Source organism: Neopsephotus bourkii, unplaced genomic scaffold (genome assembly GCF_033783945.1).
Source record: "Neopsephotus bourkii isolate Nb327-2 ecotype Australia unplaced genomic scaffold, CSIRO-AGI_Nbou_v1 NB_1314, whole genome shotgun sequence".
Taxonomy (NCBI): domain Eukaryota; kingdom Metazoa; phylum Chordata; class Aves; order Psittaciformes; family Psittacidae; genus Neopsephotus; species Neopsephotus bourkii.
This window is the reverse complement of record NW_026901795.1, coordinates 646,045-673,070: the sequence shown is the minus strand read 5'-3', so window position 1 is coordinate 673,070 and position 27,026 is coordinate 646,045. Positions and strand designations below refer to the sequence as shown.

Genomic DNA, 27,026 nt, shown 5'->3' with positions numbered 1-27,026 from the left:
GCCTAGAGCTGCAACTTGTTCATCTTGCAAAGAGCTTAGGACTTGAATTGACACCACTTTCTCACCTGAGCAATCAGCGCTCAGCAGGCTTTCCTTTTGATCACCCTGAGCATGAAATGGCTGCTTTATTCCTGAAAGACAAAGTTTAAAAAACAAAACAGAGCCAAACAATGTTTATGGGTCAGCTTGAATATATATTAAAACCTTGAGGAAAATAGTGAATTTGTTCTCTAAGTGCCAAGTGCATGATGATCTCATGAAACTGTATTTTTATTCCTTTTCATTTGGAGTTGTTTTTTTTTTTTTTTAAGCATCAGATTAAACTCCTTAAACTTAATTGAACAGCATCTGTATTTATTTGTGCTCATAATGTTGCAGGCTGGCTTTGTGCGAAATCAGATGAATTTTGTGACTGATTTTAGACTTGCTATGATTAATGGTAAACATTTAAAGAATCAAAATATGTTGATTAGTCTTAGCCAGAACATGCAGCTCCATTGTGAACCAATTGGCAGCCATAAATCATTGTCCCTGGCAAGCCAGAATAGAGACACTAGAAGTAATCCATCCTAATTGACCCGATTGTGTGTAAAAGCTTTTCTGAATTTGTTTGGATAGCATGTGTCTAAGCTGAAACATGTTTCTGAGATGGCAAAATAATGCCTCTTACAATGTATTTAGTTGCTCAGCAAGAGAATAAACTGGGACAAAGAAGAGGTCTGTAAATTTTGATGTAGAAGTAACAAGACAGAATAAATCACCACTGATCACCACAATGGAGGAAAATGTTAAGAATTTAATAAATAGTGGAATTTCACTGAGGAAACTAGCAAGGTCAAATTAATCTGGGGACCTGCTTTAATGAAGTAAAATGAACCTCATGCTGTGAAGTAGACTGCACTGTTTCAGAGAAATTACTGAGAGAAGGTGGGTTGATTTTTCAAAATACTCAAATTTTACAACCATGCGTCAGAATACTAAGCCATTTCATAACTGCTTTCTAACGAAATCAACGGATGAAGGCTTTTTGCAGGTGTTCCTGCCATGTGCCATTCTGAAAAGTGTTCTTTAGAGAACTTAAAGAAAACTTTTTGAATTGTTTTTCTGCCTCCTACGTGACAAGAATTTTAATGATGAGAAATGTACTGATGTGTCAAACATTGCATAAATCTTGTTCTCTCTACATGTGTGTTTTCAGTTTGCTAGTTTCATACATGTTTTCACAGTTGTGGTAATGCCATCATCACAGAATTTGCAGCATGGAGTACTTCAGACATATCTCAGGGTGCACTGGAATACTACAGTGGTCGTCTGTTCTGGATTAATACTCTTCATTTCATTACAACTCAGGAAGTCAATCAGAGCCTTAGCATTCCCTTCTCACAACCAGCAGAGTTTGCTGACTTTACCCTTGTTCACACGTCACTTAAACCCTTGCCAGGTATGTTATTTTCTTTATCTAAACCCCTCAATAAAAATATTCACTGTCAGCCCGTGATTCTTCATTCTTGAAATTCTTCAGTAATTTGACAAAAGGTAAGAACAACAGCAACTTATTAATAAATATATCAGGCTATACTTGGATAATGTGCAATTATAAAAGTTCATGGGTATGGCTAAAAAGAATACATGGTGTTGTTATTCATGGTTTCTATCTAATGAATGATAGCTTACAGGATTTTCCATGGTACCTTAAAGCTTTAAGTCTGGTTTGAAAAGTTTACCTATTGCTCACATTATTTAGATTATTATTATATCTTCCTCTCTTCATGGACAGGAAGTTTTTCTTTTACACCAAAAGTGATTCCAGATTCAGTGCCAGAGTCTTCATTCATGATTAAAGGAAATTCTTCAAGTTTCCACATAATTTGGAGTCCCACAAATGTAGAATGGGGAACTGTCTTTTACTGCGTGGGATCAAAAGCTCTACAAGTAAGGCTATTCATACTATGCATTATTAATAATGAGGGATTCCGCCTTATTTTCTACACGTATTACTGCATCTACTTGCTGATGTATCTATTTTTAAACAGAAATAATTTGTTTCCTCTCCAACATTTGCAAATTGGTCAAACAACCAAACTAAACTGCAAGTATAAAGCAAGCTGTCCTGTTTCTCTGTCACTAAGGCCAGAACAGGAGAAACACTGGCTTATCAGCAGCTCTGGGCAAGCTACTGGGGTGTGAAATGCCAGGCAAGGAGCTCCCAGTGCTCAAAGATGTGCGAGAAAGCCTTTCACAGTAACTCAGTGACAGAAGCGTCCTCAGAGCTGCCGGTGAGACAGCCTTTGCTGAATGTGAAATCTAGCCTTCATCCACACTTAATTTTAGCACATTTGGCAAGCTTTACTTTAAATTCAAAGGGCAGATTACTAGCAGATTGCTATGCATTGCTACAGTGCCACAGGAGTTGGTGAAACAACAGTCACTCACAGGAAGAGAAGCTCTATCTTGATTTAGTTGGCCAGCGTGGTGAGGGGAATTTTAGAAAACTTAAAGTTTTTCTGAGATGGGAAAAAAAAATTATTTGTTTTATTTTATGCTGCTTCATTTCATTCACAGTCTTTGGAGAATGAATGGTGCCTCCATCCCCATAACCTGACAGCGCCATCCTACCGAGTTGATTGGCTGGAACCATTTACACTCTTTGACTTTACCGTCACTCCATACACACACTGGGGCAAGGCATCAGCAACATCTGTATCCCTTCGAGCCCCTGAAGGAGGTACTAGAATTTTAAATCCCATTCCTCATTTGTTACGGGTACTGGGACCAGGTCTATGTCAGCAAATGGAAACTGGAGAGGAATGAACAGCTTTCAGGACTAGTCAGCTGCAGGCAAAGTTGCAAGGACATGTTCCTGAGTATCTTTGGTAATTATCTATTACACACATAAATGCACACAATTGCTGTAACAGAATTTGGAACAGAAAGCACATGACAATATATCTACCACGTGCCTATGACTATGAGCAAGAAAGAGAAATTAAGGTCCATTACAACGGCCATCAAAGGCTGCAAGTGCCTATTAAATTTTTAATAAATGTTATGCACTTTTAACTTCAGTAAATGAATAAAAAGTTCTCATGCAGGTCAAAGTTAAGTCAGCTAAAATGTAGTGTTGAGTGACTGGAGCACTGAGAAAGCTTATGAGCTGCAGTAGATTTTAAAGTCGATAGGGGGGATAGGGTATATGCTGTGAAAATTCTTGCAGCTCCATTGTTACTTACAGGACTTGGATAAACAGACATCTCCAATCTGAGTGCAGGAGTCCATTCGTCTCTGTTTATGCAGCTCTTTTTTTTTGCTAAGCAAGTTAAAGTCAGATGTCTACACACCAATGAAATCAGAAAGGAATTACCACGAAGTTTTAGATATTCTTCTATAATGTACACTTCAGTGATTGCTATCTTTCTCGGTCAGTTTTAAGGTTGCAAAGCTCAGGCTCAGAACTAAAAGAGCTCATTACAAGGTAGAGTTTGTGTTTTAATAGGAGTACTTTGCTCTATGTATTTTATCTTATTATTATTTTTTTTCTTTTTATTGTTGTATAGTTCCTTCAGCCCCTATAAACCCTAGGATATATGTGCTACAAAATAACCTACATGAAAGTGGTGACACAGTCCCTGTGGAGTTCAGGTGGGACAGACCTGAAAAGGAAAATGGAGTATTATTGCAGTTCAGGGTTTACTATCAACTCCTGAGTCAGAGTGACACTGCTAACACTTTCACAGAGTGGAACGTGGGCAACGTTAAGCCCACCCTGATGCTCTTTTCCCTTATGGATGTGCTTCCTGGCCTTACAGTAAGGTTTCAGGTATGAAGAATTACTCAGCTTACCTCATGCTAGATGGTAGATGTTATCAGTGCAGCCTGATGTGTTTGCCTAAGAGATGTCACTGGGCTTGGGGCAAGAACTTGTGGTTTCTGCTTGTGGAACTGCTGATTCACTGACTCACCCTTGGATACCCAGCTTAACCTTTCTCAGTATTGTATTATTCACTAAATAAGGTGGAAACCAATGCTCCAGCATTGTATAGGTTTGGTGAAGCCCAAAAGAAACTTTCCTAGGGGTCTCCTAGAGCCACTGCTAAAAGCTGCTAGTGAAACAAGATTTGACTGACCTGGTGGAGGGTGACACGCCATTAAAACAGAGCCACAGATCAAGAGAAGTTCCAGTGCTGGAAAAAGGCAAGGAGTCACAAGTCTTATATAAAAAGAGATTTCCATATGCTGGAAAAATGCAAGGACTCACAAGTCTTATATAAAAAGAGATTTCCATATTAAAATTTGTCAAGACAACATGTTTTTATTGTGACAACATGTTTGGAACACACAGAAAGTATGCTTGAAAAATAAGTTAAAAGCATGAAGGCATGTAATAGACCAGGTACTGATGGAGCAGAACACCATGTAGGTTGCAATATCAACCAACACTAGGAACTGCTGCAGCCTGGGGAAAGAGACAAGACTGTTGGGTGTCCTTCAAGCTCTAATTGATGACAGATGAATCATGGATTTTCACATTCTCAGCCACTGCTTAAAATTCTCTTCATAGCCATGTACCAGCCCTGAATGTGGCCTTTGAAATCATAAGCAAGGCCTTAGGTCAAATAGAGCACGTGCATATATGTCCCTAGCTGAGCAGCCAGGGGATCTGGTTCCATTTCTGTCATTGACTCTTCAGGCTCCTGAATGCAATCATTTAAGCTGCTACTTAACAGATGCGTAACAATTTTCTGTCTCACAGGTGCAAGCCTTCACCTCTGTGGGTCCAGGACCTATGTCTGATATAGCAGAGAGGAATTCATCAGGTATGGATGACTTGGATGCTATCTCATTGTGTAACTGCTGGGAAAATCAATGCTACAGGAGTCTGGTATATAACTAGCCTGACACTGTGTATAATATTTGTCCCACCACAGAGGGAATCGTTACAGCTTCTGACATGAAATGATTAACGCATTTGTTATCATCAGATTAAATTTCAAGCCTTTCCTCAAAACTATGCTAAATTGACTTATCTAGGCAACCCCAGGGTAGCATGGAACAGCAGGTTGCTAGAGATCATAGAATATTTCTAATTTGGCAGTGAAAGGTAACCAGGAGAGTTAGAGATCTACTAGGGGTCATAGGCTATTTCTAGTTACGCTGTTAAAGTAATCAGTTGAGCAGATCTGTCTTTACTAGGCTTAAATTTGTCAGGTAAGCATCCACAGTGCCACTAAAAAAATCTTAGGAGTTTGCATGTGATGACAAGAAGGCATCTAAATATTTTATTTTTTGCTGTGGCCTATGAGCAAATACAGTTTGTTCGGGGCCATAACTTATTTTTATCTTGTACTTGTTTTCCTTATGAATGACTGCTGTTGTCTAAAATGTTTTTTATAAATCCTGCTGTGCCCTTTTCATTTCAGATCTTTTCCCTGTCCCCACTCTTCTAACTGTTTCTGCCAACCAGTTGTATCTTACTGACATAGACAATAATCATACCATATGGGAACTTTCAGCAAAGATAAATGTAAAGGACATCTGTTACACTGCTAATGATGATAAAGCATACTATATCATAGGAGATTCTATTTTTCTTCTGAATATAGAGACTGCTTCAAAGTTTCAGGTATTCCTTCGTTCATTCCCTTTCTTGAGACAATCTCAGAAAATACGTGGCCATTATTGTCATTATTTTGGGGCTAATTATGTTTTTGAAGAAGTCACAGCTGCATATTTGAAACAGGAAAAAAGTAGCATGATAAAATAGGGTAGGGAAACAGAACTGCAAAGACATAATTTTCTTAACAGTTTGTATGAGGTGCAATATGAAAGAGATTAGCTGGATAATTTTTCTTTGTAGCAGTATAATAAAGATATGTATAACAAAATTTGGATTTTTTTATTTCACTTTTTTTTTCATCAGTAGCTATTAGAATAGGCTAGAGTATGCCATTGGTAATGTTGTCCTATTAAACATGCATGATTTTGCTGGCATCTGCTTTGTTCATAAGATATTTCAAAACACATTTAATTTAAGTTTCACACCATTAAATAAAAGCAGTTTTGTATAAAATGTAATTTAATTTAATTTTATTTTAATTTCAAGAATATAGAAAAATATGGAAACAACAATTGATATTTGTAAAATAATAGTTTTTATTTGTGTGAAAATACTGTAATTTCCATTCCGTGGCATCTCTTTATATTTTGACTTCTACTTGCCAAGCAGAAATCATTTGAGAAACAAATGTAATTTCACCCTGTCCCAGCATCAGGTGGGAAATTTGTGCTCTCAGACAGTTTTCGTAATGTTTTGGTTTTTTTCTGAAGTTTTTCAAAGATGCATACCTTCACAATGCCACAGCCATCACAGTTGACTGGATTGCAAGACATCTATTTGTTGCCCTGAAGACGCCGTGGAATGAAAATCAAATATTTGTTGTTGATCTTGAGCTGAAGATAAAATCTCTAAAAGCCTTGAACATACAGTTGGGTAGAAGTAATTCAACTGTATCATCTCTGTTGTCATATCCTTTCTTAAGGTAAGGCATATATCGCTAGTACCATTTTAAAACATGTTTTAAACATCATTTTCATGAAATCATTAACATTTAAGGATCAGAAAGGACTTTTTCTAGTATATCAGTCTTTTGCACTGTGTAAATCTCAGAAATCTGTGGATGCAATTCTACTTTTATACTGCTAGTTGAGCTTGGCCATACCTAATTTCAGAAAGAAGTGTATGTTTAAGTAAATATTCAAATTATATTTAAATACTGACAAGTTCTTCTATTTAAGTGACGCAAATGAAAGTCAGCACTAGACAAAATTTTTTACAGCAACCATTTTATCCAGAATAGTCAGTTACTGTTATTATGACCTTCCATTAAAAAAATATCCTTTAAACACCTGGACTCACTCTGCAAGTTTGCTGCTGTAGTTACCTTGTTTTAAACGTTTGGGAGGTTTGTGGCTGTAGTCTCTAACAGGACTGCATTTAGGGCAGATTGCTCAGATTGAAGTTTTTCTACTGTAAGCAATGCATTTTATTTGATAGCCGCTTGTACTGGATGGAGGAGCTTGATTATGGCAGCCGCATGTTTTATTATGATATTCTGAATAACACCGTGCACCACATTTTGGGACACATATCAGTGGACAAACAGATGAGGAACTACTGCACCTGTAATGTGGCAGAAGCAGAGCTAGGAAGACCTATGAGTATAGATGTGTCCGACTCCAAGAATCCCCAGCTGCTCTTTATCAGAAGAAGAGACGAAATATGGGCCTCAGATGTGGACGGTTACCACTGCTGGAGAATTACCAAAATACCAGATTTTCAAGGTTTGAGTGCTCTGTTATGTTTCTAGATTGTGATTCTTGCTGTCTCTTACATCAAACAATGTTCATTTCAGCAAAATAGCATTAACGAAGCACTTTTAAAATGAAATTTATAGGCAAGATGGACAAAATGTTTGTGTTCTGTGTTTCTAGTTGTACCCTGTTGATACAAACTAAGAGAAAGAGTAGTGTGAGGATATTTACTGATGCAAGTATGTATTCTCACAAGATGTAAATTAAATGGAGATGCTGCAGACTCAAGTGTTACTAGTCAAGAGATTTTGCTTATAGTATTAACACATTCTGCTAGAGTTTCATATTAGATACACCTATTACACTTTATTTAAATGAAAATATACTATACCATCATAAGTTATACCTGAAAGTGGTACTGCAGACTTCAGTAGGTGGGGAGGGTACTTCATGCAGTTAGTCTTGTATCACAGTTTATCTATGTTGTAATTCTTACAGTGATAATCTTGGTTGCTCAGTTTTCAGCTCAATTCAGGAGGATTGCCAATAAAGTTGTTCTGTTACCAGAGGAGATGTCTTAGCTGTTCCTGGGAGATGGCAGAGCATCATGGTTTTCGTCTTGGAAAAACGATTGAAGTTTCTATAGACAACTCTTGTGCTTGTTAACTGAATTGCAGTTCTCATATTTATGAATAATAAAAAGCCTTCAAATCTACACTTGTAAACTGAAATTATGAAGTGTCTCACCTTCATGAGACCTATTGGAAAATATCAGGAATCTGTTTTCCAGGGGAGGTCTTTGAAGATATGGTATGACCGAGACAGATACCCATATTGACTCAGTGCGAATATAAGCACCCAGCTGCTCTTGCAAAATTGCCTGCTCAAAGTTTATTCTAAAGCTTAATTATACAATGTTTTCCTACAGGTAAGAAAATTGGCAGCTTGACTGTAGATAAGAATTTTTTATACTGGAGCACTGAAACAAAGGAGTACACTGAAATTTGGCGAGCAAATAAAGAAAGAGCAGGACAGTTTCTTCAGAAGAGAGCAAATCAAGAGCTGAAAATCTTAGCCTACAGTTCAGCGGCGCAACTGTATCCAGGTAGAGGGGATTTGGGTTGTTTTGTAAATGTAATAAATTTATTTCAGAGCTTGTATTTGAGTTGCAGATCATGCTGTATGTGTTTATGTGAAGTAGGCTTTATGGATTCAACAACCTTCTAGAGGGAAACAGTTCACCATGTACATTTTTAGCAGGATTAATATAACAACCGGCCTTGTGTTGATTCACATGGGAGGGCATGATGATGAATATTTCCCATGTTTCAAGGGCTCATGGTGTTAACTCCAACCATGCCTATTTTCAAAGTTCTGTCAGACCTGAAGACTTAGAAAAGGTGCACATTACAGGACAGAAAAAGAGCGAATGTGTCCACAAAGTGCTGCAGCAAGAGTCTGATAATGATCACCGTTATGATACAGATTTCTGGTTTTGCTCACAAGTACGCAATGCTGCAAAAAAGTCTGCCCTTCCAAAGACAAAGAGATAAGAGCTCTGCTTATTGAAATGATTTGTAAAGAAATATCTGAGAGGCAATTACAGCTTACATCACAGTAGATCCAGTTTTCTCTTAGAACTAATATTTTAAACAAACAATCATAGAATGATAATGAAAGAAATTAGTTTTAGGAGGAAGTTAGGATTCATGGTACCTATACAGGTTATCTTTTTAAATGCAGAGGCTTAGAACATGCCAGCTACTAACATGATAAATCTATTCAAAATGATTCTTTAACTTCAGTTTGGCATAAAAATTAAAAAACATACAAAACAGTATTTTAACAGGATGGACATCTTTGGAATAAAAGAATTCCACTTTTCTGGGGGGCAGCCGATAGAATTACTCCTGCCTGCAGCTGCTCTGACCAGTGTCCAGACTATCCTTACCAGCACTTTGGGCAAGTTTGTTCTCATGAGGTCTGTGGGGGCTTGGCATTGGTACAGGAGCCTGGTTTGGACCTGGTACAGAATGTACCAATCCCTGTCCCTAGGGATAGGGTTTCCTGCAAGAGCCCCAGTCTTAGCTGGTACTGAAAGGGAAGAACTGGATTTCAAATCCAAAATAATCCAAGGGGATTATTTCTATCCAGAGACTTTCACAGAGCCCTTCTTATTTACACTGACTGATTCAAATATATTTGGAGGAATACACAGCCTTAACATTTGAGGGAGGAGGGCAATGCATAGAATTAATTACTCACGCAAGTTTAAGATAAAAATAAAGGAATGTACTAAAATAAGAAAAAAAATACTTTATTCTCGGTACTGAAAGCAAATGGCATATATGCGAAAAAGTGATGTTTGCAAAGACCGGTTGGGTTGACTGACATGCTTTTTATTGCTTTAGTGATGTGAGTAAGGAGTACTGCTAGAGTTCCCTTTCATTCTAACCAATTTAATTGCCATCCAGAGATGTGATGTCAGTTGATCATTTGACACATCAGAAGCACTCAGTGAAAATTATTGTCCTGTCACAGATTCTGTGAGAGAACGATTTCTCTTCAGGGTTAGGAGGACGGGGACTGAACTGAAGGATTGATGTGAAGGGAACTGAATTGCAGGGGACTGTAGTGAAGGATTTTCCTGTCAGGGTAAACACATTTCTATGGAACTGCCTGACAGAAACTTTAACCCTGAAAAATGACTCAATGCTTTATTTCATTTGGGACTTTCCCCATGGGAGTTTTACTACTCTAGGTAACTATAAAATTGACAAAGATTCAACCTGACATTTATTTCTGTTGAACAGACTTTGTTACTCTTCCCTCACATGCACAAGCCTGACTTAGGTAGGAACAGTGGGGTTGTTCATTTAGAGAGGAAAGATCTTGGCAATGAGGTCATTTGTTCTGGCCTAAGGGCAAATATTTGTCCTTGTACCATCTTCCCCATGCATGCCCCTTAATCTTTTCCTTCTCAGCAGCAACATCATTTAATATATATTTTTAATTTGTTTTTAAAAGTACATCAATTGAGGAGGGTTTTGCTTTTGTTACATTTTGTTTACTGTCAGAAAGTAGGTTTTGGTTGTTTTCTCTCTATAGACTTTACTCCTCCAGTTTCTTCTTCCTTTTCCCTGTAGACTCCTTTTCTTTTTCCTTTCCCCACTGTTGCTATGAACTTTACACATGAAAAGCTGTTTGGTAGAAAAGAGAGACAACATTTAATTAGTAGAGAAAGGTACTCTCTGTTCTTCATATCTGTCTTTCCTGTGACAAACAAGTTCAGACTCGTCACTGTGTACTGCCCTTGATAGCACAGCAATTAAAAAAGAACTAGAATTACTAAATTCTTTAATAAATCTGTATCTTATCAAAGACAAATGAGACTTACCACTATTTTTATGTCAATGAAAGTCAAATTAAGTGCACTGAGGTGGGATTTTGTTTTTCTGTTTGTTAAAGCAGAGAGAATAATTTGTGGTTATGTTTTCTAATAGGAGTGGTGGTAGAATCATGAAAGTTTGATTTGATCCAACAATAATTAATTTTCTTTTTTTTTTTTTTTTTTTTGGTTGTCTTTCCTAGATAAAAGATGCCTGATTCCATTCACATACACTGAGAAACCTACTATCCTTGATACAACGAACACCAGTTTTATGTTGAGTTTGCCATCTGTCACACCACAGCAGCTATGCCCTGGCATATTGCAGCCCACACCAACATACCTGGTCTTTCTTGGACAAATGGCTAATAGCCACAGAAACTCAAGCTACCGTTTGTCTGATCTACAGGAAAAAACATTGGTATGGCTATTTTGGAACAAAAATACACGTGGCATCATATATGTAGAGAAATGTAGTATTTTTTTCTAGTCATTTTATAAGCCATTCTGTAACATTCAAGCAGGAAATTTTTCCACTTCTATATCCCCAACAATAATTTCCCTTTCTGTTTGGTATTTGTTAAGTGGTAGATTCCTTAGCTTTTCTTTGTGCAAGTACTCTTCTACTTTTCAACTTTTTTTTTTGCTAAAATCCTGTTGAAACAGGTTTTCAGTTTCTACTTGTAAAAAGTGCAGTTGTGGTTGATATTAATCTGTTTAAATCACTCTTATGACTGTCCATCAACCAAATGGCTTGCCTTTATGTGTTTTGTGGTAGTTGTACTTGCCTTAGTAAGTTTTACTTCTCTTACATTTTTCTGACTTTGCATTTCCTATTTAAGTACCAGTTACTGAACGATGTGGTATTGTAGCCATGCTAATTACACCTCAGCTTGGTTTTGGTATGTGTTTTCTGCAGTGACCTATTCCTCAAACTATCATTTTAACTTTCTTTTTTAAACGCTAAAGTGTATTAGAATAAAAAAGCACTATTTTTGAACCCTTGCTCCATTGACAGATGATTAGTGTGACATATGAAACTCTTTTATATGAGTACATGTACTACCTGATTTTGAATTACAGGAATTTCAGGGTCCTGTAGCCATCATAGACAACCTACAGCCATTTTCAAGCTATGTCATACAAGTTGCAGTGAAAAACTACTATTCAGATGAGGAAATGCTGCCTATGGGAGAAGAGACAATTGGCACCACTCTGTATGGAGGTTTGTTTCACATTTTATTCTGATTTTGAACAGAATCCTCATCTCACTTAAAGGAAGGTGTGTGTAAGTTTGGGTTGTAAATCAGAAAGCAGAGAAAATTTCTGCTTGAAATGTAATCTGTGTAGATCTTTACAAGGTTTTGGCAACCAGACTTGATGAATCTGTAAGATTCATGGCATTCATGTATTCTTTAATGCTTTTGCTCATTGGCTTCCTGAGATAATATAAACTATGATTAAAAGTGGCTAAATGGTTGCAATTTCTGCCTTGGACTACATTTTTAATAAATTGTGTTTGAATGTGTATGTGGTTACATATGTTTAAATTTGTGTGTTATGTATTCATTCAGCATTAAGATTTTTCCACTTGACTTGACATTATTTTCATAATTACTGTTTCTTAGGGTGATTCAGATTTGTTTTATTGTGAACCAGATTGGAAAGGCAACTCTTCATTTTCTCTTCTTTTGGCCTGAGTGCCAATCTCACATTTTCAGTTGGTTTCAAGAATTTTGATGTGCCCTTCTCAGTCCCTTTCACACTAGAAAAAAGCTAGGAGTACTGCTTTGAACTTGAATGTTCATTGTGTCATTTAGGTCAGAGAGTGGACTGGTTAGGGATTACTTAATATATATAAGTACATCAGTAAACTTACCTAATTATGTAGGAAGGAAGCTGAGAAGATTCACTAGGAGTGAGTGGGTGAGAGAGGTATAAGTGAAGTTATGATGGCAAGTGTTGTGGGTTGGTCCTGGCTGGATGCTGGCTGCACATCATCCCCTCCTCACCTGGATAGGGAAGAGAAAATATGACTGAAGAGTCAAGGACAGGGAGAGATCACTCATCAGTTACTGTCATGGGCAAAACAGACTTGAATTTGGGAAAAATTAACCATCCCAGTTTCCCTGAATCTCTTGTCATCTCCCAGAAAATAAAAGAAGGATCATCTGAAGGCACATGCTATGCCATTGCATGTGTTTTGCCTTGTAACCTAACCCAACAGAAGTATCATGCTCAGCACTTTTTCTTGCTTTGGATGTGTATGTGTGCACGTGCACACTTATCTCCGTTTTCATGAGGAGTTGCCTTTGTGCTGCTCTTCAGACAATTTTCTCATTGTTGGACTGATGCTGCTGGACTCAGCTGATGGAAACACGGAAAGCTATAACAAGAGATAGCTATTTCCTGTAGTATTCATAGCAGCTCCTTGCTCTTCTGTTGTGCAGCTGTGCTCCATTTATTGTGCCTGGTGTTACCAGCTAGGGTCATCTTGATCCACACAAACTCATCAATTGCAAAGCCATCAGGCACCTCTGACAATGCCCAAGTCAGCAAAGCAGAATTATAGCCATGTCTACATGTCAGCCAGTTTGTGTTTTGCAGGAAAGACTGGGAAAATTGTACCTAGGCATGCTTGCTGTTGGTGTAGGAATGCTATATCCCCCACCTTCATTAGTTTTCCTCCCTGGCTCTTGTCTTACAGAGCTGGGACAGCTCTTCTCTGAGAGTGAGTGTGGAAGTGAATTTGAAAGGCCCAGTAGCATGTGGTCCTTGGACATTAGCTCACTTAACCCAGTTACAGCAGGACTGGCAATAGCTGACATGCAGCTGTGTGGATATTAGTGACATGCAGCTAGGGAACCACAGGAGGAGTCCTAAGGCTTTCCCTTCTCTCTTTACCTCTGCTTGGCTTTTGACTGCTCCAGAAGGTGCTAAAGTGATTGATACTTAAATAAACACAGCCATCACTGTTGTTTTTCTTACCTGTCTCAAATCATCTTTTTCTTCCTGATCAGTTGTGCCCAGGAAGCATTTTATCCAGAGTAGCTGGTAACAAGTACATGCCAGGGCTCCTGACTCCCTTTATTCTTCTCTTGGGGATGCATTCTGTGGTTTATTTAAAGGTCCATCCATAGAACAATAGCCTCATCTTTTACCACCATTGTCCACAGGAGAGCATTACCTGTGGATTGCCAGTGGCTCCTCTTGTGCACAGATCATTCCTTGGGCTTTTTGTCCTGGGTAGTCATGTTTTTCCACTTAAGAAAACCTTTGTTTAAGACAAACCTTTTTTGATCTTTCAGATGAAAGTGGAACAAGAGCTGCGAGCACACTGCCTCTGTATTTTAGGGATCCAGGCATGCTATACTTTGGGAGTTCTCTTCCAAACGTGCTATTTTTTTTTCTTTTAGTAGCCAGACCTCTACATCTGCAGCATTTAGGCTCTCATCCTATGTGGATCTCTGAATACTACGAGCATATTCCTGAGGAGTCTGTGGCGAAAAAAAATAGAAAAATCCGACCGATGATCAGTACATTTCAATGGTTTGCATGGAAATCCACAGCTGTTGTAAACTTTGACACACGGATTGAGTCAGAGTGAATACTATTGGGATGTGGCAAGAATTCACACCATTGCTTCTTCGTGTGGTGACCTGAGCCATTCTTCAGCAATGTACACTCTTTCAGTGGCAAAACATAAAAGAAGCAAATTAAATGGGAGCCTGGGTTGCTCCACAAAAATGGAATTTTTCAGTCTCAAGTTAAAATGAAACATGAAACTTGGAACTGGCTTCTCTAGTTGGGGAAAAACAAAATTTTGGGATCAAAATGAAGTCCTAGAAAAAAGAAATAACAACACCAAAACCAAACCAACAAACTAACAAAAAAAAAAAAAAAAAACACGAAAAAAAACCCAGAAACCACACCAGCCCCCGAATCCTGAGCATTTTTCATATGTATCTGCATCAACATTCAAAGCTTTATACAATTTGCTGAAAGATTTCCAACCAGATGTAAACAGAATGTGTATGTGTCCTGGCATTTATGTTCTCAATTTCATGAACATTACTGGTAGTTTAAATTATAAACAGACATTGCTAGAGCCTCTTGAACTCTGTGTGCTGTTTCACACCTCTGAAGTTGTGTGAATTCCCTGTTTCCCTCAATTCTGTAATGAAATGGAAGAAGCTTGGATTAATCTGTATTTTCCAGCAAATAACAAGATAGTAGGAACAAAAAAAAAAGGACAGCTTGGAAAAATTAATGCATTGCTCTTGCCACAGAGTGTCACTCTTACTCCACATGTGTTTTATATGAAATGAGAAATTGTCTTCTTTATTAGACCAGCTTCTGCACATTTCATTTAAATAATCTGCAGTCTTGCTACTAGGACATACGTTTCAGCATATGTATCCATCATTCTGACAAATTGGGAATATAGTGTAATGACTTGTTAACTTTTTATTATACGGACAGTTCAGTATGAAAAAAGAATTATTAACACAAGGCTGGGGCAAAGCATTTACCATTTCAAAGTCTGCAATCTCAAAGCTTCAAAGGAAGGGTTGATTTTTCCAGGACAATTAGTGGGTAACCAGCTGGCATGGACACCAGACCAGCAGCCCAGTTTGTTTCTTACACAACTCAGACAGACCATGAATTTCTCAGCAAAATTGTAACTGATGGCAAAAAATGCTTAGTCTTGAGTTTTCTTCCTTTATACATTTCTGCTCGAGAAAAGACTTCCCTATTGGAATAGGGCACGGATACTTTTTTTAGTGCATTTCCAATTAAGCATCATATTAAACTTTATTGAATGAGACCCTAATTAGGAATCTAAGAGAAAGCAGGAATTCAGTGATATGACTATACATATAGAGACAGAGGACAGCGGCTGGGTTTTTTTTTTGTCTGCTTGCATGGTAGAATAGCCAAAGAGATGCCCCAAAAGTTCCTCAAAATATTTTGAAGATTAGCTGACTGACTGTACAGGAATACGAGTTTTCATGTGTAAAGTGTCAGTCCTGCAGATGGATTATATTCATGAGTCTCCTTTCTTCAGTGACATTTCTTGACTTCTCTAAAAATAAAACAAACAAGCAAACCTCTAGTGAGATCTGGACCTCAAAGGAGATTAATTTTAATTTCTGTTTCAGTACCAGAGGCAGTTCATTCCATTAAGACAGCGGTTTTGTCTGACACCACCATCAGCATATCTTGGGATGAACCTCTGAAGCCAAATGGACCTCTAGAATCCATCCGCTATCAAATCTCTGTCAATTTGTTACCTTCTGTCCCAGCAACACCCTTGCGAAAAAGTGAATTTCCAAATGGGATACTTGCCTGGTCTGTCCACGGGCTCCAATCTGGAACAAAAAATTTATTCAAGGTACAGTTAAGAGCAGTTTTACCTGTTCACCAACCTGCAGCTCTTTAGACTGTCTTTCTGTAGTCTAGTGTTGTGAAAAAAACGAGTTCAAAGCTTGGCAGACTTCTCCCAGTCTTGTTTGAAAACAAATAGTCTTCCAAACACTCAGAGCTGCTAAAGCCACCTTTCCCACTGGTCTGGAACTGTACCTTTTCCTTACCATCCATTTGCTTACCAGGTTCTTGCTTTTCATCCGAATGAGAACTGGTTTTCTGAAAGTGTCCCTGTTATTGCAAAAACTTTTGAGACTCCACCTGCACCTTTCAACATAGTTCCCAGAAATACCAGTTTCCAGCTACAGTGGAGAGCTCCTCTGCACGTCAATGAAACCAGCTTCTGGTTTGAGCTGCGCAAGGTAAAAATATCTTTTTTCTTTCTTTTTTTTTTTTCCCAAATCAAAGCAAATTTAACCCACTATGTCCTGGTGATCAGGACAGGGTAGCAGGATGTCTTTGAAGAGTCTCTGTGGATAACTTGGGCATGGTGACGTCAGTCTTGGTATCTCAGAAGGGGCAGGATGGAGGCCGTGTATGCCAGGAACAAGAGGGAGTGCAGCTGTAGTATATAATACTCCATAGTGTCAAAAGGCATCCTGGATGACCCCACCAGAATTCTTCACAGGTCTCCTGTTTCAGTAGAGTCCCCTCGCTCTTTCCTCACTGCCCTCCCCCAGCCTGGCTTGTAGTGTGTCTGCTCTGTACAAGGAAGAGAAGAAATGGGGTTTCAGCATTAAATATTAGCTACAACCTAGTACCTGAATTTTACTTTCTTATGATAGAGGTTAGGGAAAAATGTCAGAGAGATAAAAAGGCCCATTAGTGCAGACAGTAGAAGTAAGCACTGCAAATGACAGCCGCATGGATGGAAGCTTCAGATTTGAATGTCTGGACCACTGGAGACAGAAAATGTTATTTGCTAAACTGGATCACAAAGAATCCTTGATACAGGTAATAGGATTCATTAGACCTACGCCAAATACTTCCCTGTCCTAAAACAAATGTCATAGCACCATTCCACTAAACCACCTCCTTTCAATTACATCATGGCAAACCGAACTCATGGGAACATCATGGTGATCCAGAAATACAAGCTGCACACAGACAGATAAGCTAGGAGAAGTCTCCTTTTGGCTGCGCAAAGGGGTCACTTAATCTGTTGTCATTTGTGGCTGCCAAGACTTGTAGGTCTCCAGAAAACTAATTAAAATCCTGGATTTTTTGTCCTTGATCTCTAAGAGGACGTAGTCCGATGATTGAAACATCACATGTGTAATCTCTCCCCTATGATAATAAAAGGTATCAAAGTAGTTAATCTACCCAGGAATAGAACTGTGACACACTTTCAGCAGAGCAACAAAGCCGACCATGATGATATTTTATTTTTCTAGTGGCAAACAAAAAGTGACTGGTTTTCTCCTGCAACAACTAAATGCACAGCAGATCTTGTTTACACATGCAATCTCACAGGAACTATTCCTTCAACCAACTACCTTGTAAGAGTAACAGTAGTTTATGATACAGGATTGAAAAGCACTTCCTCCTCAAAAAGCTTTAAAACTACAGGTAAGCACTTAATGTAAGGTAATGAGATTTTAAGACTAGTTTCAGGACATTAATATTCAAACACAGTATTTTATACGTTTTAGTAGGCAATGTTCTTATACTGAGCGCCAACAGTTGTGTGTTTTTAAAAAATAAACAACACAGTTTTGTATCTGCAAAAGTAATAGGGTAAAGAAATGAAGTTCACTTCCAAGTGGAACAGAGGCAAAGGGTGAGGAAAACTGAAATTAAATGTCTACATGCATGTGAACTCATAACTACTGATGAGAGGCTGCATATGAATGAAAAATATGAAATCTGTCTGATGAAAAGACCAAATATTCATTCTACCTTGGGGGTTACTCATGTATATCCTTCATCTTTTGTATGTCTAACATCCATCTGCACATCTAAATTTTCCTCTGCGCCCATTACCCCTTTGTCTTGCTATAAACAAATTTAAAGTGTTCTGTTTCTTCCCCCGTTTGGCCTAAGCTGGTGTTCCCAGTAAGCCAGGAGTTCCAAAAAGAGCAGAAGACATTAAAAACTCTGTACAGTGGGAAAAGGCTGATGACAATGGAAGCAATCTGACCTACTACATCTTAGAAAGCAGGTAAGCTATGCATGCAGGCACTCTTCCCCATTGGGAGCCACCTTCATGTGCAGGGGCTTTCAGTTCAGCTTTAATGGGAAGAGTGAAACATCTATGGTGCAAATGGCCCTTCTCATGGGATCTCTTAAGCTAAGTATTCACCATTTCCAGAAATTCCTTGAAAACTTGGAAGAAAATATACGCCAGCATTTCCAGACCAACCCTGAGTTACAGAGATATATTTGGGTATATGTTGGTGAATTAGAAGAAGATTTGGAGACATTCTGAAATCACATATTTCAAAGATATAGTGTGTATTTTTGTCTAAACGCATATAGAAATATCTTAGTGCTCAGAGGACTTATGAAAAGGCATTATAAAAAATCATAACATAAGCCCACCTGCTTGGGATGACCAGGTAATTTTTGAAGTGCTTTGATGTCAAATACAGATTGCCTGGACTATATATGTCACACTCATTAAGCAGCTCTAGAATGTTCACACTTATTCCTGCACTGGCATTGGAAGGGCTGAATGGATGGGTTAGAGTGTACTGCTGTGGGCAGTGACTTTGAAATTTCTCATTTTTTGATCATGAGTCTGGAGAGATCTGTTTAAGGCAGTCAGTGGAAGACTTAATTAATGCATTATGTAAGAATGAGGAGAGTCCATCTTCTGGGATATTCCTATGACATTGTTTGAAACTAGGATTGATGGAGGGAAGCAGTTTTTGAAAGGTAGCTTCTTCCTCAGTTAACTCTATGCTTATGAAAACTAGGGAGTGACAGCACTGTGGAGCTGGGCATGCTTTACCTATATAAGTTTTCACCCAGACATATTTTCCTGGTGTTGTAAGCTTCCTCTATACAGTTCTGTGAGTATACAGCAACACTGACCTGCATGCTATGAGACCACAATAATTTTTATGTGCCATCAGCCAGTCTGTACCTGGCTTGCTGTCCATGAATAAACAAAGGACAGTCCCTTGGCCTGTGTCAGGGGTGTGAGTTAGCCACTGTGTTCTCCAGGCTGCGGCTTGTTATTCATCTGTGGTATCATACTTCTTAGCTGAGGTGTGTGTGTGGGTTTGCTTCTGGGAGCTGTTTTTTTTTGGGGGGGGGTGGGGGTGGGGTGGTGGTGTTTTTTTCTGGGGTTTGTTGTTTTTTTGCTGTTTTTTGGTTTTTAATGAAATAAGCTTTCTTCCTGCAGTTTGAATGTGCTGATGGTTTCGACTGAATTTTGCTTCATGATCCTTTTAGACCAGGTAGAAAAATGTTAGGTCAGTTGCATAGCAATCTAGAAAATAGTTGCTTAGCCCTTTGAAACAACCCCTGTTTTTCATACAGGTCTGGTAGAGCAATGTACACACCAGGGACATGATCATACAGTTTCCAAACGCCTTTCTGTTTTAGAAGTGTTTGACCTTTTTTCTGCATTAAAGTATGTTGGGAGAATGATTGACGTGCTCACGAACGTCATTTTATACGAAATATTACAGTCTTGTATGACATGAAATGATATTTCAAATATGGCCTTTCCAGTTTAAATACATGGTCTTCTTTTGGGTGGTGAATAATCAGCTCTGAATTTATTGTGAGCAGTCAATCTCAGTCCAATAGGGAAAGGAAGAAATACACCCAGCAGTCAGCAGATACTATGGGAAACTGACTAGCTGAAGAATTGTGTCTTCACTGCCAATGACTTGCTTCCTGTTTAGCTTGTGAAACCTGATGCACAAGAGCCACCAAATTACTCTGGGCCCAAGAAAGCAAAAACCTCTAACAGAAAACTAAAATAAAAGTTGGGATTTTTCTGTTTCTTTTTCTTTTTTTTTTTTTTTTGTATTCTGAAAACTTAAAAAGAAGATTTTGAAATCTTGGCTGTGAGGTGTACACTGAAACAGGTGAAAGAGTGCTGGAGCATTTTATGTCTAAAACATTCTAGCATTTCATTTCCAATGCCAAGCTAAAGATGTGTGATTCCTGGTATTGCTAAAATGGCATGGTACAATGCTTTGCTCTGTAGCCAAAACCCCATGACCAGACTGAGCTTCCATGCAGGCAGAGAAGTTGTGAAGGCCAAAGAAGTGAAGCAAAGAATGGAGAGAGGGGGAAGTAGTAAACTACCCTCAGTCTGTTAACAACATACTTCTGTTCTTTTGCTGTGCCTGTTGCAGGAAGCAGTCTGACAACACCAGCAAAGTGAAGCTCTTGTGGAAGGTGGTTTACAATGGCTCCTGTACCAGTATTTGCATGTGGAAGGCGAAGAACTTAGACGGAACTTTCCAGTTCAGAGTGGCAGCTGCAAATGTGCTGGGACTTGGTGAATACAGTGACACAAGTGAGGATATAATTTTGGGTGAAGGTATGTACTGTACTTTCTTACTCTGTTAATCAAGTTTTTGTTCAGAATAATCATAGCTATTTATGAATTAAAACCTGCTATGTTAATAATGATGTTGCTGCACTGGTTAAGTAATGTGTCTGAGAGGTAATAAATGGTGACATTTATATGGTGACCCGAGCTGCTGGCACTCATCCATACCCTTTTTCACGGAACTGTGGGCCTGTAATTTGCTTCTGCTCATTTATACCTGTTTGTGTCTGTGGCCCTGTACTCAGCATTGTGGTGTGATTCTTGAAATAAATGCAATCTCCCTCGCTGGATAAGGATGTGAGGATTACTTTGTGCCTTCAGCCAGAATGTTAGACCTATGTTCTGTGAGTGTTTAAGAAAATCCCACTTTGAGCAGCCAGACCGTTCAGCATTTTCTCTTTCCACGTACAGAGTAGGTTGTCACCACAGGAATGGCCCAGAGCTGGGGGAGGAGGATTAGTCTGACCAAATGCATACATACAGCCTACAAAAAAGCCTTGTGCAGAGGAAGACATTTACACAATAGGCAGGTCAAGGGTTCTCTCAGGTCTGCTCAACTCCATAGGACTGACATAATTTTTATACTCAGTCAATAACCAATTTTGCCCTTCTATTTACCAGATACTATGATCTCTCCAGATGCTATCATTGCCATTGCTGTTGTGACTGGAGTTGTTATGCTGGGCTTGACTGTGGTCATGCTATTTGGTTTTGGTATGTGGCTGAGATTTTTGCATATCCTTGGTTTGCCAGGCCTCAGTAAAATGCAGTTCAGATGCATAGGAGGTGATTGGCTTCCAGATTTAGGGAAATACTGAACAGTCCCCAGGGTGGGAGATGACAGGAATTTGTATAATCTTATATTTTGAGACCCTAGAGATAGGTTGTTATGTTTTCAGTATCAAGCACAGTACACCAATTCACTCCATTTCAGGCATTTCTTGCTGTTGATTCCCTGCAGGGAGAGCACATGAATGCTGAAAGAACGCAAATGTTCCTTGTATCCTTATAAAAACTTGTACCTTACAATTCTCAAGTTGGCTACTGTAGTTATTCTCCAAAGGATCCCATATTTTTCTTCTTAAGTTTTGTCCTTAAAGAAAGGATGTAGAGATTACCCTGAGATGTAGATGTCCACATCTGATGGTCCTGCCCTCTCACTCCTCATCCTTCCCCTGGGATAAAGCATCATCCTTTCAGACTAGGATCTTACCACATACGGAAGTGGATGTTTGATTGATTTCTCAGGTCAGGGAGCAGTTGCCTGTGTTTTGTGGGAAAAAGGTGGTGGCCAGATGGAAATGTCTTGCTTACATAAACTTCTGAGTGGTCATGTTGAACATAAGAACAAAAGCCCTGTAGCCTTTCAGCCTGCTGACATGTTGGGATGCTCTCAGAGTAAAATATCTGATGGTCTGCTTTTCTGTTCCAGTATGGCACCAAAGATGGAAATCCAGAAAAAAGGCTTTGCCTGGCCAGATAGTGTTTATCAAAGAAGATAAAGAACTAGCTCAACTCAGGGGCATGATTGATACAGTGGGATTATCCAATGCCTGCTATGCTGTCAGGTATGTCCTTGGAGAAAATGTATTTTCAGGACAAAAAACATCTAAGATTGCTTCCATGGACTAGTTTTCACCATCCCTGACAACTCAAGGTGGAGTTAAGGGCTGCATCTGCACTGAAAGGCAGATCTACTCATAAGTAGGGTCTGCCATGCTGGTTCTCTGGCAGGCACCCTGGCCTGGATTGCCCCTAACCCACCCTGCGTGTTCATGTTGGCAAGAAATGCAGGTGAATGGGGAAGGAAGACCTGATGTTTTCCAATAACTTCCAAAATAGTTGACTTCACCTGAGCCCTCCTTAAATGTATCTGATGAGACAGCTAGTTCCAGATTCATGTAAGGAAGAATTTTACCCTTTAGTAACATTTCAAATGTTCTTTGGTATGAGCAAGTGACCACTATTGCTGTTTTGCAGCATTCTTCCTTCTCAAGCAGAGATTGAATCATTGCCAGCTTTCCCTCGTGACAAACTGAACTTACACAAATTGTTAGGAAGTGGAGCGTTTGGAGAGGTGTATGAAGGGACTGCAGTAGATATCCTGGCAGATGGAAGTGGAGAATCCAAAGTAGCAGTCAAGGTAATTGCAGCTTTGTATTTCTCTGGCAACAGAATGTGATGTGTGTGTGATGATTTGGATCAAAGGTTGTACCATAGAAACAGGTGTTGAGAGATTTGGGTGTTTCCTTTCAGTAAAGCTTAGAGCTGAGCCTAACTCCTTGTAACAAATGCTGGAAAATAACTTGTATTTAAGGCCATGCCTATGTCTGATTGCTTTACTTAAGTGCCTTATGATAATGATGGTGGTGACCTAAGTTTTATTACACTTTTGCTTTCTGTTGAGTAGACTTTGAAGAAGGGTGCAACAGACCATGAGAAGAGTGAATTCTTGAAGGAGGCACACTTAATGAGGTAGGGACAGCTTTGCTACTGGGTACCCTTTGAAGCCAGTATCATATAAGGCTGGTAGTCTTCAAGAAGAATGAAAGCAATGCTTTTCTCTAGCCAAATTACTGTGGCATTTTGGGGGTGTTTTTTTTCTTCTAAAACTTTAAGTCACTACTGATGAATCGTATGAAAATAAAGTTATAAATCTGATTAGCAAAATTTAAGATACAGACTGTAAATTCAGTATGCTCATACTGAGGTTTGGACTGATGTAACTCAGCATCTTTACTCCCCTAAAACTAAATTAGTCATTAAAAGAAATTGGGCAACATTTGGCTAATCTCATTTTACCAGAATAAACATATCAAAACAAGGTGATGCCTTGAAGCTTCATTTTACAGTGGAAATTGCTTTTTAAAAAATGCGCATACTTACCACTAGAGGCTGCCACACACCCCTTCTATTGAGACAGACTTAAAAAATAATGCATCTCTCACCAGGGCGAGAATTTCACATGTAAAAGTCTGTGTGTCAGCTGGAAATCTGGTTTTCCAGAGTATCCACAGAAACAGGTAGAAGTTCAGCTGAAGTTTTCATCTGGTAACATAAAACTGGGATTATGGTTTAGTTTTCAGATGCACCTCTGCACATCTCTGACACTTACTTCATAAATGCAGAATTAGAAGCATCTTTTGAAAAATGAATTATTTTATACCCTGTACATAGAAAACAGTGTTATTAAATTTGAAATTGGTTTTCACAGCATCCTTTCTTGTATTTGTATGTTTTTTTAAAAAATGACTTGCATTTTTTGTCTTTTACCACACACTGTACATTGAATGAGGTAAGAAGCTTATGAAAACCAAAATGGCACCTTGTCATTAAAGTGTAAATTAATGACAAAGAATAAGTATTGTTTGTAAACTTTCTGCAATCTATCTTCAGTATATCAGTTAAGTTCTTGTTTCTGTGTCGTGTTGAAATTATACGTATCCATTGTTAAAGTTTCTGACGCTTCCCAAGTTCTGCTTTCTTGTTGCAGCTAATAATCCAAAGCCAGAAATCCTGGAAAAATATATAATTGGAAATTATTACATTTAAATGTAAACACTGATTTGGGCCACTCTGTACACCAATATAATGAGACAGAAATGAAAAGAACAGGAAAAAAAGTTTAAATGTTTTATATTCCCAGTAATCATTAAACAATAATTTTAAAATGATAATTTTATATGTTTTAAATTTTTTCTTTTCTTTTTTTTTTTTTTACATGAAAAATGAATGATTTAATTCTCTTGTGGAGGGCTTAATGTTTTTTCTTGATATTCATCTGTAAGGTCTTATAAATGAAACCAAGGGCAGAAGGAAAAAAAATAAGCAGAACTGGTTGTTTACAAACCTTAATGTTAGATATTTAAATGCAACTTTTATTTTGCTTCCATTTTGATAATGGTTATTGGCAAGTCATTTGTGTACAAATATATGTAGCAATTTCTTCTGTGTATCCATCACTTGGGAAGTAAGGAATGATAGCTGAGAGGAGAAAAGTCTGTGCGAGTTGTAAGGAGACTGCCAGGTGCTCCTTCCCCTCTCTTTGTTCTCGAGAGTGCCAAAGTTTGTCTGATTGAGAAATATGTGCTCAGGGCCAGGATGGGAGGGGCGGAAGAGGGGGGAAAGTGTCAAATTCAAAATCAAGCTTTTTTGCTGAAGTCTTTGCCCACACCTAAGATTATGTGAATTGAAAGAGATTAGAAGGAGAATGTCCCTCTGTTTTATTTGTTTGTTTACACTGGTGTATTTGACAGCATTTTGGACACGATCAGTTGCCCGGAGTCAAGTTTCTCTGACTGCTGATCTAAGTTCTTTCACACAGCCATGCAAAAAGGAAACCATTTTCTAACACAAGAAATGTGATTGCAAAAATATGGGCACTGATAAGGGCAATAAATGTTCTTCATTCTTTGAGAAGTGCTACATCTGAGAGTGCTGATTGCTCTGTGGTAATCCTTATCTTTTTGGACACACACAGGCAATCACTAGCATGTCTGCAAGTATTCCTTCTGCATATTTTGTTTCCTTGAAAACGTACTGTGAGAAACAGTTCTCCTCTAAATTGTAAAATAATACGTAGCACCTTGTGCTTTTACCTTTCTTTGCATTTCTCTGAATCAGCAGTTCTACTGGGAATATAGTAGTAAAAGTACTCTACCAAAATAATACAGGTACCTTTAATAAACAGGTGGCAATTCATGTTATTCTTAGATAAGATTGCCATTTGCTCACCTTTTTTTGCTTCCTAGAAATATGAAGAAGTGTACTTTTAATATCCATGCATGCATTAAATTGCCCAACAACATACAGTATAAGCTTGTGTTTTGAAAGGATGTCTATGAACTCTTCTCATGATTGAGCAGATTTATTACTCTGAGTTACTAAATCATGTTGCTGGTAAAAGCAGGATTGTAAAGGCCAAACTGTTCATTGCTTGCAGCTATATGGACTTTATTAGTTATCAATCAGCTGTATTTCTCATATGTAATCTTACAGTTGTTTCCTTATCTTTAGTAAATTTGATCACCCTCACATTCTGAAGCTACTTGGTGTGTGCCTGTTAAATGAACCTCAGTACCTTATACTGGAGCTGATGGAAGGAGGGGATCTACTTAGCTATTTACGAGGAGCCAGAAAGCAAAAGGTACGGTAAAGGCCATGAGACACATGGTTTTAACCTGCAGCTACCCACAGATTTTCAGTTTTTCCCTTTCTCAAGAAGTGGACTGCATAGTCCAGCCATATAGAGGATACAGATGTACCTCTACCTGTATCCTGAAATTTTTTAGGAGGAAAGAGGAGAAAATAATAAAGAATAAACATCTTTAATTATTTTTTTTCAGTTTGCATTCAGATCAATAATTTGGATGGTAGAATTGTAGATCAGAAGTACTCAACACTGAAATTGTATAGCATCATAGCAGTTGTCAAGTTCATTTACATGATCAGATCAAATGTACAGTCAGTATTGAATTATACTGAAATGTATATACGTGTATTTTATTAGAATAATATATTATACTGAATAATACAGCAGCAAGAAAACCTGATCTGATAGTAGGAGGAAATGTTCAGGGTTCCATTTCTTCCACAGTAATGAAGAAACAATTCTTAAGGTCCCAGGATATTCCTAGCCCTAAATCAAGGAACAGGATGTGTTCACCTGTCTTGCAGTGCAGTGATTTGTCAGTTTACCCTGACAGCATCTAGCATGCACTTTATTGACTTACAGAGATCTTGCACCTGTGCTTTGCATGTTTTGGAAAGATCCCATACATTTCAAATGAAGAAACAATACCATCTTTGCAGAGGGAGGTAGCCATTCTGAGTTTGTAAAGCTGGACAACATGGCTAACTTCTATCTTTGTTTCTTGTAGCTTCAGAGTCCTTTACTGACAGTGACTGACCTCTTGGATATATGTTTGGATATTTGCAAAGGCTGTGTCTATTTAGAGAAAATGCACTTTATACACAGGTACAGAGCTTACTTCCTTAGTCTTCCAGGGTTTACCCACAATATACAGAATGATTGTCTAATCTTGGAAAAAAATGCCTAAAAATATATCACAATGTATCAGGCAAGGTGAGAGCACTGGAGTTAAAATTTAATATTATACTTTTCTGCTAAAAATTGCTTACAGTTCTGTCACAAAATAGTAAGATCTAAGATCTAAATCCAGGACTCATTGCACCCTAGGCAAGAATTATATCCTGTGCAAAAGAGAGGGACATACGGGGAGATCCATTTACTGTTTTCATCTGCCTAATGGGTAGCCAGGGAGGACACAGAGGCAGACTTTTCCCAGAGGTGCGCATAAAAAAGTTAAGAAGCAACAGGCACAAAAGTTAAAGCAAAGGATATTAGATAATATTGTTCACAATGTG

The 27,026-nt window shown here is 38.4% G+C and overlaps 1 protein-coding gene across 2 annotated transcripts in view; it reads left to right on the top strand.

Annotated features, from left to right (window-relative positions):
* The window catches only part of ROS1 (ROS proto-oncogene 1, receptor tyrosine kinase), a 70,405-nt gene that overhangs the window by 25,165 nt on the left and 18,214 nt on the right, over window positions 1–27,026 (top strand). For both annotated transcript variants that reach the window (XM_061366189.1, XM_061366190.1), the window contains exons 19-40: window positions 1,227–1,441; window positions 1,778–1,932; window positions 2,563–2,725; window positions 3,555–3,817; window positions 4,751–4,814; window positions 5,418–5,620; window positions 6,325–6,536; window positions 7,052–7,338; window positions 8,237–8,413; window positions 10,900–11,117; window positions 11,780–11,921; window positions 15,859–16,091; window positions 16,309–16,485; window positions 17,518–17,692; window positions 18,167–18,284; window positions 20,440–20,627; window positions 21,261–21,353; window positions 22,072–22,207; window positions 22,620–22,782; window positions 23,050–23,114; window positions 25,656–25,785; window positions 26,519–26,616. In XM_061366189.1, coding sequence (XP_061222173.1) covers window positions 1,227–1,441; window positions 1,778–1,932; window positions 2,563–2,725; window positions 3,555–3,817; window positions 4,751–4,814; window positions 5,418–5,620; window positions 6,325–6,536; window positions 7,052–7,338; window positions 8,237–8,413; window positions 10,900–11,117; window positions 11,780–11,921; window positions 15,859–16,091; window positions 16,309–16,485; window positions 17,518–17,692; window positions 18,167–18,284; window positions 20,440–20,627; window positions 21,261–21,353; window positions 22,072–22,207; window positions 22,620–22,782; window positions 23,050–23,114; window positions 25,656–25,785; window positions 26,519–26,616 — 3,675 coding nt within the window. The remainder of the gene's footprint in view (window positions 1–1,226; window positions 1,442–1,777; window positions 1,933–2,562; window positions 2,726–3,554; window positions 3,818–4,750; window positions 4,815–5,417; window positions 5,621–6,324; window positions 6,537–7,051; window positions 7,339–8,236; window positions 8,414–10,899; window positions 11,118–11,779; window positions 11,922–15,858; window positions 16,092–16,308; window positions 16,486–17,517; window positions 17,693–18,166; window positions 18,285–20,439; window positions 20,628–21,260; window positions 21,354–22,071; window positions 22,208–22,619; window positions 22,783–23,049; window positions 23,115–25,655; window positions 25,786–26,518; window positions 26,617–27,026) is intronic.